Source organism: Phocoena phocoena, chromosome 14 (genome assembly GCF_963924675.1).
Source record: "Phocoena phocoena chromosome 14, mPhoPho1.1, whole genome shotgun sequence".
Classification (NCBI taxonomy): Eukaryota; Metazoa; Chordata; class Mammalia; order Artiodactyla; family Phocoenidae; genus Phocoena; species Phocoena phocoena.
Genome location: NC_089232.1, coordinates 82,183,740 through 82,196,764, shown reverse-complemented (window position 1 = coordinate 82,196,764; position 13,025 = coordinate 82,183,740). Strand labels below are relative to the sequence as shown.

Genomic DNA, 13,025 nt, shown 5'->3' with positions numbered 1-13,025 from the left:
CTCTGAAATGCTTAGTGAGAAAAACACTTTTCAGGAGTGAAAAATCCCAACAAAATGGCCCATTCCCCCGTGAGGGGTGCCCCTTTGCCCTCCTGCCGTTCAATTTCTGCCCATCCAACCCGTGGGAAAGCGAGAGACGTCGCCCGCAGGCTCAGAACTGCACGAGTTGGTTTAACACTGAAAAGTGAATCAGCAGCGGTCAGATCACGCAAAGGCCAGCGTTGACCTGCCCCTTGGGCAAGAGGCGGACCCCGGGGCGGAGGGAGAGGGCCTGGGGAGGGGTCGGGGAGAGGTGGGGGACAGACGACTGGGAGGGAAGAGGAGCGGACCCCGGCCGTCTGGACCCGAGAGGGGCGGCTCCAGGCGGAGCGCTCCCGGGGATGGGCCGGGCTAGCGGGGAGGGCGGAGCGACTGCGGGGACGGGGCGGACCTGGGGAGGCTTAGGGGCGAGACCGGCGCCGCGCAGACAAAAGGGCGGGAGAATGGGCCCTGGGCGGGGTTCTGGGCGGGGATGGGGGCGGAGGGGCGGACCCCGACTGAGCGGCCCGGAGAGGGGACAAGGGAAGGCGGAAGGACCGGGCGAGCCCGGCGGCCGAGTGCTGAGCGGCTCCCCTTCGCGCGGCGGCCGGATCCTCTGAGTCTCGGAGTCCCAGCCTCGCCGGCGCCATGGAGACGCGGCTGCTGTGGTTCTGCAACTGGAGCGTGCTGGGCGTGTGCGCGACGCTCAAGCTGCCGCAGATCTTCGCCGTGCTGGGGGCGCGCAGCGCGCGGGGCATCAGCCTCCCGAGCTTACTTCTGGAGCTGGCTGGGTAAGGCCGGGGCGATCTGGAGCCGACGGGAGCCCGGGAGACCCTCGACTCTAATACAGTCGGGGCGGGGGAAGCGGAGCCGAAAGCGCGGGCCTCTCACTTCCCCTCCGAATTTGCTGCTTCCCCCAGCCTTGCGCGGTAACGAAAGACGGCGCACGCCCATTTTACAGATGAGAAAACCGACACTCAAGGAAATCATCACTCCGCCCATTAGTGCCAAAACTAACCATCCAGCTTTGAGCAAGGCCGTTTGCACGTCGAGGCTCTCTCATCTGCATCCTCCCTAAAGCCACCCCCCACCATCCCCGCCTCCGTTCGTGGGTCTCGGTTTCCTCGCTTGTAAAATGAGAGGTTGGACCCTCTGGCTTTTAAAAGTTACACTTTCGGGGCTTCCCTGGTGGCGCAGTGGTTGAGAGTCCGCCTGCCGATGCAGGGGACACGGCTTCGTGCCCCGGTCCGGGAAGATCCCACATGCCGAGGAGCAGCTGGGCATAGCGGCTGAGCCTGCGCGTCCGGAGCCTGTGCTCCGCAGCGGGAGAGGCCACAACAGTGAGAGGCCCGCGAACCGCCAAAAAAAAAAAAAAAAAGTTACACCTTTGGGTGCGGGGGGGCGCGGGGTGTCAGAGAACGGAGAGCTTTTTGGAGGGAGAGGAGGACTTGACCTGGACTTGGGCTTTAACTGGCGCTTGAAAAGCGGGAGCCGAGACTGCTCCAAGGCCCGGTTTTTCTATCAGAATCGGGGATGGGTGCCCTGATCCAGTATTTAAAACCCTGAACGTGACAGATGTTAACTAGACTTATTGTGGTGATCAGTTCACAATATGTACAAATATTGAAACATTATGTTGTACACCTGAAACTAATATAATCTTGTATGTCAAATATACCTCAATTTAAAAACAATTTAAAAGTACTCTTTTAAATAAGCAAAGTAATAATAATAATAAAGACCTGAACGGTGAAAAGCAGAGTTGTGAGACTTGGTGGGGAAGACATGAACCCAGCAGTCTAGCTCCCTGCAAGGCCGGGCCCCCTCCCTTCTGCTGCTCGCCAGCCTGGGGACCCCAGTTACCCTCCGGCGGTTCTGAGGGCCGGTCCTCAGCAGAAGCAGTCCTCGGAGGGGCAGTGGATCCCGGTTTCCTGGGACAGAAGGAAGGCAGTGGGGAGAGAGGGAGAAACAGGAGACCTCCAGGGCCCAAGGGGTGAGGGGCCACCCTTGGACCTGCGGGGTCCCACCCGGGACACCCCCATCTGAGGGGCCAAACGTAGGATGTGTTTGAGCCACAGGCCCCTTGGGGAAGCACATCCTGCCTCAGAGCCACCCACCCCAGTTCTCTGAGGAAAACAGATAATTACTGGGAGGAGAAGTTCCCCATTTGGGGCGGGGGAGGCCCTGATCTGTACCCCAGGAGGGTAGCCACCTTGGTGTCCTCAGGCAGGAGAGGAGGTAGCCATGTAGAGAAAGGGGCCCTCCAGGCAGGGGGCTTGTGATCAGAAGCCTGGAGGCTGGACTGGAAGGAGTGAGGCCAGAGAAAGAGGCAGAAGACATGACCTTAGGTAACATGTTTAAAGCATCCGTGTGTGCAGATACAGAGCGTGTTGTCCCCATTTCACAGATGCGGAAGCTGAGGCCCCAGAGGTAAGTAACAGACGGGGATTGTGAGCCCAGCACCCTAGCCCTGGAGTCTGCGCTCCACTTACGGCTCCACACTCAGCAGGTGTTGCCTGGGGGACCAGGCCTGGACCAGGCCTGGCAGCCTCGGGAGGGTGGCTCAGCAGGCGGTGGAGGGGCAAGCGCTGCCTGGGGTCACCCAGAGCGCCGCCTGGGTGAGGGCATGGGGCTTTGTTAACACCACGTCCTGGCTTGGAAGGTGTGAGCCATTAAGTCCACGTGGTCTGTGGAGGTTCTGGCTCACCCTGGGGGAGCAGGGGGCCTGAGGGGTCCTCACAGCCCGAGCGCGGGGATGGAGACAGGCCCTGAGGGGACAGTGAGGGCGTTTAGGTTCTGAGGGAGTCGGCTGGCCAGGGTGTGAGCTGGGGAGGCAGGAAGCTGGGGCCTCTTCTTCTGAGAGGAATGGGACTCTGGGGTCTGTGTCTCCCACCCCTCCAAGCCGAAGCCTCTCCAGTGCTCGAATTTTCTTGAGGAACTGAAGAGTTGTCCCTTCCGTCCCCACCGCCAGCCTGGGCAGCACTCTGGGAGGCCACCAGACTCATCTAGGGATGTCCTTCGTCTTCAAAACATGGCCTCCCCAGCTCGCTGCTGGGCCCTACGTGCTCAGTCACTTAGAAGCCCTGCCCAGGAACCCCACCCAGGGATGGCTCTCAGCCCCCCTCAGATATCTTTCTCGGCCTGTGTGGCTTCTTGCCTGTGACCTTCTGAGGGATCTGCCTGGGGCCTCGAAAGAGCCCAGCCTTAGAGACAGGCAGGCCCGGGTCCAGAAAGCCCTGTCTCTCCTCATCCTGGTCAGTGGTTCTGTAAAATTCATAAAATTTGTCTGTAACTGACCATCCAAGGGACTTGACAGACACCAGTGCCCAGCTTCAGAAATCGGGGAGATGATTAAAAATTGATACTTCATCCTTCTTAACCTGTACCTCTCTCCTTGACATTTGCAGACTCCCGCCACCAGTTCTAGGGTTTTGCAAATGAACCTGTGCTCCTGGGTGGCGGCCAGGCCTCCCAGCTGTGGGTCAGGTTGGTCCGAGCTCAGATGCACCCTCCCTCTCCCCAGGTTCCTGGTCTTTCTCCGGTACCAGTGTTACTACGAGTACCCACTGCTAACCTACCTGGAGTACCCCATCCTCGTCGCACAAGGTAAGCGACCCCCCTGCGCCCAGCCTCGGCCCTCGGGGCCCCTCCTTCTTCTCACTCGGAGCCTTTCTTTTCCAGATCTCATCCTCCTGCTGTGTGTCTTCCATTTCAAGGGGGATGTGAAACAGGCAGCACCATACATCGTCCTGTATCCTTTCAGCATCTGCGAATCCGAGATGGAACTGGGGGTGTTCCTTGCTAACAGGATGTTATTAAGCAGGGTCCTTTACCAGATATGTATTCTTTTGGTGTAACTAAAAAAAAAAAAAAAATCCCCAATGCGAGATTCCACTTGAGCAAATATCTCCACAGCCTAGAGATGCTCTAGAACAGTCCCTGCCCAGGGGCACCCCTCTGAGACCAGGGAGCCCCATGGTGCCCTGACCCACCAGGTAGACTTAGTACCTCACTGCTGAGCTGCAGAAGCACTCCTGCTAAGAGCGACATTGTCCAAATGTATTCTTTAGGGAAAGGGAGATATTTCTTCCTTCCCCCGCAATGTCCCCACGTAATAACGAGCATGTCTGGCATGTAACACGCTGCCGCTAACACACTTGGTCGTCTTGGCTTCTTACTGCCTGTTGGTGGGTCTGGGCTCCTGATGGCCGGTTCAAAGTCAAGACGTTAGGAAGGTCTCCGTGGATTCTGGTCAGTGACACAGACCTATCCCTGCTCACATCACTCAGCGTCTCCTGTGAACGAGGGCCAGCCTTCCATCTCACTCTCCTTATAAAAACTCTTTTATTCTCTTGTTGAACTTCACTCTCCTTCAAAGGCCAAGAAAGCCTTTTAAATGGCAGTCAGTTAATCCTGCCACATCTGTGAAATGATCTGAGCTGTTTATTTATATGTCTTCAGGGTGGAGGAAAGAGGGAGGGGACAGCCAGGCCCCGTCTGCACTGAGCATGTGAGGAGGCGGGCGTGGAGTGGTGGGAACTCCCAGTGCCACTGCCGTCGGAGTGGCCTTGGGCACTGGCCTCTAAGCTGCAGTTGCCCCGTCTGTGAAGACGGATCATAATGCCTACCTTTTAGGGTTGTTTCCGGAACGAAAATACCAGAAGCTCAGGACAAGCTGAGGAGGCGGCAGGGTCGTGGCAGCTCTCGTGCTAAAAGCCTGTCTGCAGAGGGAAGCTGGGTGCGGACTGAGTCCTGACCCTCTGCTGTTCAATGGAGTTGTAAGCCCCCTGACTCAGTTTCCCTCTGCAAAAAAGAGGGATCGTGTGGCTCTACTGCCCCTCAACACTTCAAGGTCAGCCCCAGCTGGTTAAAGGTTTTTGAAAACAGAGTACTTTGAAGAAATGAAAAGCATGGTGTGATTTACTTTTTAAATAAAATGCAACAGCTTATCTTTGTGCAAATGGTGAGGCTGTAGATTAGAAAACTTGGGTACTGATGGCAACTCTGTAGTATCGGCAAGATGTTTTATGACCTCCTTCTGCCAGTTGTGACTTACGGAGAGCCGATAAGCAGGGCAGCCATATTAACAATGCATTTTTTTTTAAAGTAATAGTATGTCCCAGATATTACACAGGACATACTTGTGCTAAAAAAGTATTTGTTGTTGACCTGAAATTCAAATTTAACTTGGTGTCCTGTATTTTTATTTGCTCAATCTGGCCACCCTACAAATGAGTCACCTCTAGGATCTCAGTTGCTGCTACTACTGCGGAAGTTTTGTAAAATGTATAGTTGGAATGAATGGAACGAGGTGCGGTGGGGCAGAATTGGCCAACATTAGTTTAAGACTTGAATTAGTGTTCAAAAGCAAGATTCCATTCACCTGGATTCAGGCTGCCTTTCTGGTGTTGACTAGTATCTAGTTCTACTGACTTTGAGCACAGGGCATTGTCTATTTCAATCTCTTCATTTAAATAATGTTATTAATCATCATCACAGCTGCCTGTTGGGTCCCTACGATGTGCCACAAAGCCATGAGAAGGTAGATAGGGCAAGGAATGTTAAGTCAATTTTGCAGATAAGCAAACCAAGGCCCAGAGAAGGAAAATGACTTGCCCAAGCCCACAGCAGAGGCTCCTGGCTGTCCCCTCCCTGGCCTGGCCACCACCCCCCTGTGTTTGCTTCTGCTTCTCTAGCCGGGCTGTCTTCCTGCAGCATCAAAGAGCTTGATGAAAAGCTGGTATCATTCCTCCCATCTCCTAGCGTCGCTCACCCCAGCCGTGTCATTTTTACACTGGAGTTAGTGGGAAAGAGGAAATCGGCAAACAGCTTCACGCGACACCAGTTTTGCAGAAGACACGTGCTTTATCATTTGAACCTAAGTGCTTCACTGTTGACATTACGTTGGAGAGGTCTGCATGGTCAGGAGTTAAACTGGCGGTTAAAATCATCAGGGACGTTCCCAGCCCTAGGATCGGTCCGAGAACACAAGGTTCTTTGTAATTTTCTTCCAGAATCTGCTTCTGTGCTTTTGAGCTCCTAGAAGGTGTTCACTTGGATCATTTTTGTCTTTTCCGAATCTGACGAGGTCTAGCAGAGCTGTTCCCAGTTCCACACTTAGCTTAGGTGTGTAACCTCTCTGGTCTCGGTTTGTTTCCACACGCACGGGGTTGGGAGGGGAGTGGAGCTGCCGGCCAAGCCACTGCTGTGTCCCTTAGCACATGGTAAGCTGTGTGTCTGCTTGGTTCATCCTCACCCTGCAGAAGTGGATCATAGATCTGGCCATGGTGAGTAAATCGCCCATGGAGAAGAAAGTGTGTTCACAGCAGTCTGTCTACCTCTTCTCTCCATGCCACCTGCCCTGCAAAAAACTTTATAGATCAAATGTTCAACCTGCTCATTTTTCAGCTGTTCCAAAGGATGGTGGGATGGAAGCCCAGTGCTATCCAAATATTAAGAACATTATTCTCACTTAAATGTACGGCACAATTGTTTTACTTCCCTTTTTTTGGGGCCCTAGAGAACCGGATTGGAATTGGGTAGGTAGTAGTAGAATGAAGAACTGAGCATTATAAAGAGTTTCAGGTTATTATCAGGTAAATAATTACATATGGGCCACGTACTCATTATTTTTCTAACTTCTCCCCCGCACTTTTTTTTTTCTTCCTTGGAAAAGGGTAAGCCCTATACTCTTTTTCCTTGCTTGGTTAAGGGCCAAAAATTCCCTGCTGTGAGAATAGGATTCTGGCCGCGGGTCAGGAAGCATTTGACCAAATGGTGGCTGACGTGAACTTTTCCACCCAATGGGAAAAGAAGCAGAACTAATCGGTGGTCACTGCCTGCCACACCCAGACTCCTGAACTTCCACCCATTCTCCCTCCAACATCTGGTTGGAAAGTGGACTTGGCTCTCAACCTTATGACATAGGGAAAGCCGATTAGTAGGGTTACCACACTGACAGCGAATAATTTTTTAGTATAATTATGTCCCAAATATTACATGGGACAAACTTGTGCTAAAAAATTATTTGTCGTTGATTTGAAATTCAAATTTAACTGGGAGTCCTGTATGTTTGCTAAATCTGGCCGCCCTACAAATAGGTCATCTCTAGGCTCTTCGGAGCTGCCACTGTGGTCACGTGGGTGCAGATCTGGTTGTTTGGGGGGTGATGTTCCTTCACCCCCAGGAACATCATTCCGGGAATATGCTGCTATAGGCTCGTCAGGAATCAGGTCCAAAGGCTTCGGGTTTTTCTGTTTCTTCTGTTCCCTTCTCAGCGAATGCTCTATTCTGACCACACGGTGATGCTCTAATCGTTCATAAACTGTAGTTCCTTTTTCCCTTGTCAAGCAGGGACTGTCCACAACACGTGTTTCCTGGGTGCCAACTCGACAGCAGCCACTGGGGCCTCGGGACAGGGTGGCTGTCTTGAGGGTCCTGGAGCCCCAGAGAGGAGAAAGAGCTTGGGTTTCAGAGCTCCCGCGGGGCAGCAAACCCTAGGATCCTGTAGGGGAGGGAAGCTGTTTGAATTCATGAAAAACCCAAGTTATAGAAGGTTTACAGTTCTATGGCTTTCAAGAGCGAGTCCCAATTCGGACCGACAGATGGTTTCCACAGAAGTCCTACATTGTACTTTCGTGGTTAGATAAATTGATAAATCACCTCCTCTTAGTTCATTCACAAAGATCTGATTAAAGTACTTAAAAATGACCGGCGTGGGCTTCCCTGGTGGCGCAGTGGTTGAGAGTCCGCCTGCCGGTGCAGGGGACACGGGTTCGTGCCCCGGTCCGGGAAGATCCCACATGCCGCGGAGCGGCTGGGCCCGTGAGCCATGGCCGCTGAGCCTGCGCGTCCGGAGCCTGTGCTCCACAACGGGAGAGGCCACAGCAGTGAGAGGCCCGCGTACCGCAAAAAAAAAAAAAAAATGACCGGTGCAACAGTCTGAGCACCCTTCACCTTTCCCGTCCTGTTCTCTACTAGACTCTGTGTTACGGGAAAACCTAACAATCTGCATTTGAATGTGTATCATAAGGTTGTGCAGGCCTTGGTTATGCCCCCAAACAAGACCACTTCATGATTCTAAAGACGGGAAACCAGCTGACGGGGTGTTTCAGCTGATGTAAAGCCTGGTGAACGGCAGCCTGGGCCCGGCTTAGGGTGGAGGGTGCTATACTCTTACCTTGCTGGGGAGCAGAGGGCAGGAGCCTCACCACGTGGCTCATCAGAACAGCCAGAAACCCAGAGCCCATGCGCTCCAGCTTGCTGCTTTGAGTTTCTGAGTCTGTCAGTGCAAAGCAGCATGGTTCCCCCCAGGCTCTAAAAACACCATAATATCTATACATCTATTTGTTATTGGCAGGTGGGGACAGATAAGCCTTTGTAGCCATTGCAGATTCTTTCCTACTCTCAGCTTCCAATTACCTGCTGCCCATCAGTTGCTCACTAAGCAGTGGAATTGGTGGGTTATACATAAATGTCCCACTGCTGCGTCCATTCTTCATCACGAAACATGGGTTTTGTCCTTGTACAAGTTGGTTATTACTTGACATGAGAATTTGGCTTCAGAAGCGATTTCAGGGAATTCCCTGGTGGTCCAGTGGTTAGGACTCAGCACTTTTCCGCAAGCCACACGACGCAGCCAGAAAAAAAAAAGAATGCTTTAAGTATCTGGTGCTCTTTCGGTATCTAGTTTCTGGTGAAAGTAAGGAACTCCTAACTTTCTCCTGTTTTATCTTCAAACAGAATTTATGTACTTTCATCAGTGCAGCCAGTAAGTTTGCACAGCTCCAGTACCTGTGGAAAAGCAGGGACTCGGGAGCCGTGAGTGCCGCCACCTGGAGCCTTGCTTCATATACCTGTGCGGGTAAGAACAAGCCTCTAATTGGTGGGGTGTCCTTTGTCAGTGTGGGGTGTCTACCCAGAGGAGTGCGTTACGTCATAGACCCTTGAGCTTAAATCCTTCGCAAGTAACTATTCAGATAGACCCTCCCAGTGTATCCATATTTACAAGGCTGATTTAATGCACACCACTCTCCATTTTCTGCCAGTTGCTAAAAAAAAGTGAAAGCACTTTTCTCCAAAAGTCTGGCCTAATATTAACAGTCCTCTCTTGTTGTTTGAAAAGCAACATGAGTTTGGTTATATTGAATCCACTAGCTTGTTTCCAAAATGTGAATGTTTACGATGTAACAGATTCGAGAGACGAGAATCACACATTGGCTTTTGCGAGTGAATATAATTTGCAGCAGTGGAGTTTTTCTGGAGCCATAGTGCTTGGTCTCAACTTTAGAATTTCCACTGCTCATTTGGATTCTTGCAGGAACTACCTAAAATGAATACATGCTATATTTAGGTAGGAACATTTAAAAAGTTCGGAGCTATTACATTAATTAATTTACTAGTTTTAGATATTTGAATTATACTTCATGTTTCGTCTATATCTTAAAGGCCCATTTTCTCCATCCAGGGTTCTCTTCTACCCAGATCTTTCAAGAACAGTTAGCATATATTCCTGCATTTCAAACGGAAAGATATTAGCTGAATACCAGAATGTCTGAGAAGTTATTTATTGCTGAAATTTTGCTTTTACAGCAAGAATAATGACAACTTTAATGACCACCAGTGATCTGACAAGTAAGCAAAATATTTTTCTGCCCACTTGCTTTTTGAATTTTACGCCCTCTGTGCCTCCTTCACTTGTAAACTGTCTTAGGGTTTAACGGAGCCAGTTGGCCCCACTAGAGGCCAGCGACGATACACTCTTGGTCCTCATCAGTCACCGTGTATGGTATTAAGCATCTGCTTGCTGTACCTGGGATAGAATATGCACAAGATAGTAGATTCCTATCTTCGTGAAGCTTCCACACCAGCAGTGGAAATGAAGTGAAGTCATCACACAATTAACTATTGAAAAATACTGTGAAACATTTTTTGAAAGAGTAGGACAGGATGAGCACCGAACATGGGAACCTGAGCTAGTTGGAGGGAGCCGGGGAGATTAATTTGAAGAGAGAGATCGGGAGGAGGGACGAGACTGCTACCAGGAGCAGCATGTGTGGAGGTCATGAGCAAAGAGGATGGAGGGAGCACCAGTGGGGCTGGCGGGAGAGCATGGGGGCGAGTCTAATGCGAGGGAAGGAGGTGGTGGTGGCCAGATGGTCCAGAGCCTCAGAGAATTGCCCACAGGCAGCAGGAAAGGCAGTGACGTAATCATTCGACTCCATGTTCTTGTTCTGTTATTTTTAAAGGAATACTGTGATGGAGGAGGAAATAAAATATACCTGGGTTAACCTAAAGAGAATTTCATTAATTCCTTAGGTTGAGTTTTCAACTCCCAAATTAAGCATATACAGTTTTGGAAAATGATTAAAACAGGTGGTGTCACCCATTCTATGGAGACTAGAAATATGTCCCTGGCGTGTAGACCTTTTAAATAAGCTAATCATCGTCTGAGAAACATCACTACGGAACAGCAGGGTGCATTTGCTAGTCCCTTCCCGGAGGCTTTTATCTTTGGTTCAAATACTTTCCATCAGCTCTGAGAGAAGGAGTAAAAGTGTTCTGGCCAAAGCATGAACTTGGGTCAAGTGGGGAAGGGAAAAGAGACCTGAGTCTTCCCTACAGGACTTCAAGAATTCTCTGCTTGGAAAGGAGAGTCGAACCATAATTAAGCAACAAAACAAACCTCATGTTAACTGTGATTTGTTCTGTATCTAAGGGGACAGCTGTTCCTGAAAGCGATCAGTAGATCTGAGAATAATCTTTTAAAAACAGTTCAGCTATCTTAAGTGTCTTACAGCCCCAAAGATACATTAAACCTCATAAACCTTATTTATCAGGAGAGTGTTTGTCAAGTCACGAAGGTTATTTTTCTCTTTTTAACAAAGAGCCACATTTTCATGGTTACCTCAATACAAAACATGCTTTGACGTTTGGGCTAGTTTTTCACAATTACCTTAACTGAGTGCGGTGTACCACCTTTGCTTAATTAACATGGAATGTTCTGAGACACCATCACCCTCAAGACTTAGAAAATGAGTAATGGGGTTTTAAAAAGTTGTAATATTCAACAACCAGAGTCAGATTCCTCCAAATTAAGCATTTAGGATGAAATTATTCATGAAATCAGGCCAAGTGACCAAAGGTAGTCATGATAGGAAGATCTCTTTTCCAGAAATATTTGGAACCAAAGTTGTTCAAAAGTCCACATGACCCATAGTTCTGTTTCATTTGGGGGGCGGGGGGTGGGCTTCTCCTTAGAGAAGGTGATTTTGTTTTATGTGAAAACAGTATTTTTTAACACATACTTCTTCTTTTTGACTGATTTCAGTTCTCATACGTTTTGTGATCATGCTGGCCTTAAATACATGGGTAGCAGCTACAATACTTCACTACCAGAAGACCGACGTGAAGTCTGAATGATGGATATATTATTCCCACATACAGAGTGGATTTTGAATAACTGTACCAGAGGGGAAAAAAAGCTCATTGCTAAACCAGGTCTTTTATAAATTTAGCCAACCGTGCCAAAGGTATTTTAGACTTGGAAGAGCCCGCTTAAACGCTTGTTTAAAAACATCGATTTTTAAAATCCCTGTCCCCACTTCATTAGGTTAAGGTAGGGCTCAGACATCTGCAGTTCTGAGAAGGCTGCTGATTGAAGGAAGCCTCCCAAGAAGCCCATTTTGAGGAGACAGCGTTGACCCTTATTCTTAAAGTCATGATTAAGTTCCCTCCGAAGAGCTAACTACATCTACTTCTCAGCTTTCACAATCTTTTAAAAAATAAATCCTCTCCACAACACAAACATGAATGGAGTGGGATTTTGCTCAAGCGGAATTGTAGTAAATTACCAGAGTTCACTTTCTGGGACTAATGTTTAATTGTAATATAGACATAACAGGATGGCCTTATTGTATCATACTACTGTATAATACCTCCTTAGGTTACAGCAAGGATACGAAGGCAAGCAAAAATTTAACTGGCTTGAATTCATATACCAAAGTAATCCACAGTAACTTCACACTGTGCCTTCAAGTAATTCGTAACAAAAGGTACCTGCAGTCTCTACTCATGAAGAGGCAATCCCAATATACTTTGATTCAAGCACAATGCTGCCGTCTTTAAAAGGATCACACCTACACCACACCACTACTGGAATCTGGTACAAAATACACCTGACCTCGACCAGGTTTTGCCTGTTGGAAGTATATGCAGTGCAGGGTATTGCTGGGGTCTACCAAGTTCTTATGGATTTTATTCTCACTGTAGTGTCATACTCTGAACGTAATGCTAAGATTACTGGACACTGTGTTTTCCTGTAAAAGCTTATCAACTCTAACATTTTAAGAACTCTCTTTCCCCTAATAATTGAAGGGCATCATTCTATTATATGCAGTAAGTAAATGATGCTTACTAGAAAATGTTTGTTTCCTATGTAAAATAAACTTTATTTTGAACTCTTCTGAGTCTTAAAACTCAATTGTTTAAACGTGATTAGGTTTAGGTTATGTAAAGTGCAGTTTTAAAAAATATAAACTGTGGTTAATCCTTTTAGAACTACTGCTTGGGACCAGCAGGAAGAGAAACGTGGCATCTAAAAGTAAATAATAAATCACTCTGTAGTTTAAAAAATCATAGTTATCATTTAAGAAAATCCAAATGAGTCTTTTCTCATATGCAGTTATAATCTGACCATTAGTATAAATTATGTGATTTTTAGTCCAACATATTTTATTTAGATATACTTTATCAATGCTTAAAGCAACTCCTTAAAGAAAATATACTATCCTAGGTGAAGAGTTCTCCATTTCTCCCCTTTGGGGGGGAAAGGAACAAACATTAGAGCTACCTGATATTCTACACACATCATCATACTTAATCCCGCAACAACCCTGTAAGTGAACAATCTCCATGTTACAGATGAAAACACTGAAGCCCAGACTGCATAGCCTGTGCCAGATCAGATGGTTAGCAAGTATCCTAGAAAAGACCCAAAAAAGTGCTTT

The 13,025-nt window shown here is 48.6% G+C and overlaps 1 protein-coding gene across 2 annotated transcripts; it reads left to right on the top strand.

The window, feature by feature from the left end:
* The first annotated feature begins 666 nt into the window (after nucleotides 1-666).
* SLC66A3 (solute carrier family 66 member 3) lies at nucleotides 667-11,439 on the top strand. 2 transcript variants are annotated; one of them, XM_065891455.1, is made up of 7 exons: nucleotides 667-809; nucleotides 3,542-3,624; nucleotides 3,700-3,769; nucleotides 6,248-6,305; nucleotides 8,761-8,881; nucleotides 9,610-9,651; nucleotides 11,348-11,439. In XM_065891455.1, the coding sequence occupies exons 1-7, from the start codon at nucleotides 667-669 to the stop codon at nucleotides 11,437-11,439; spliced, it is 609 nt and encodes a 202-aa protein (XP_065747527.1). The 2 variants fall into 2 exon arrangements, with proteins under 2 accessions (XP_065747527.1, XP_065747528.1); XM_065891456.1 differs by lacking the exon at nucleotides 9,610-9,651.
* Nucleotides 11,440-13,025: the final 1,586 nt, after the last annotated feature.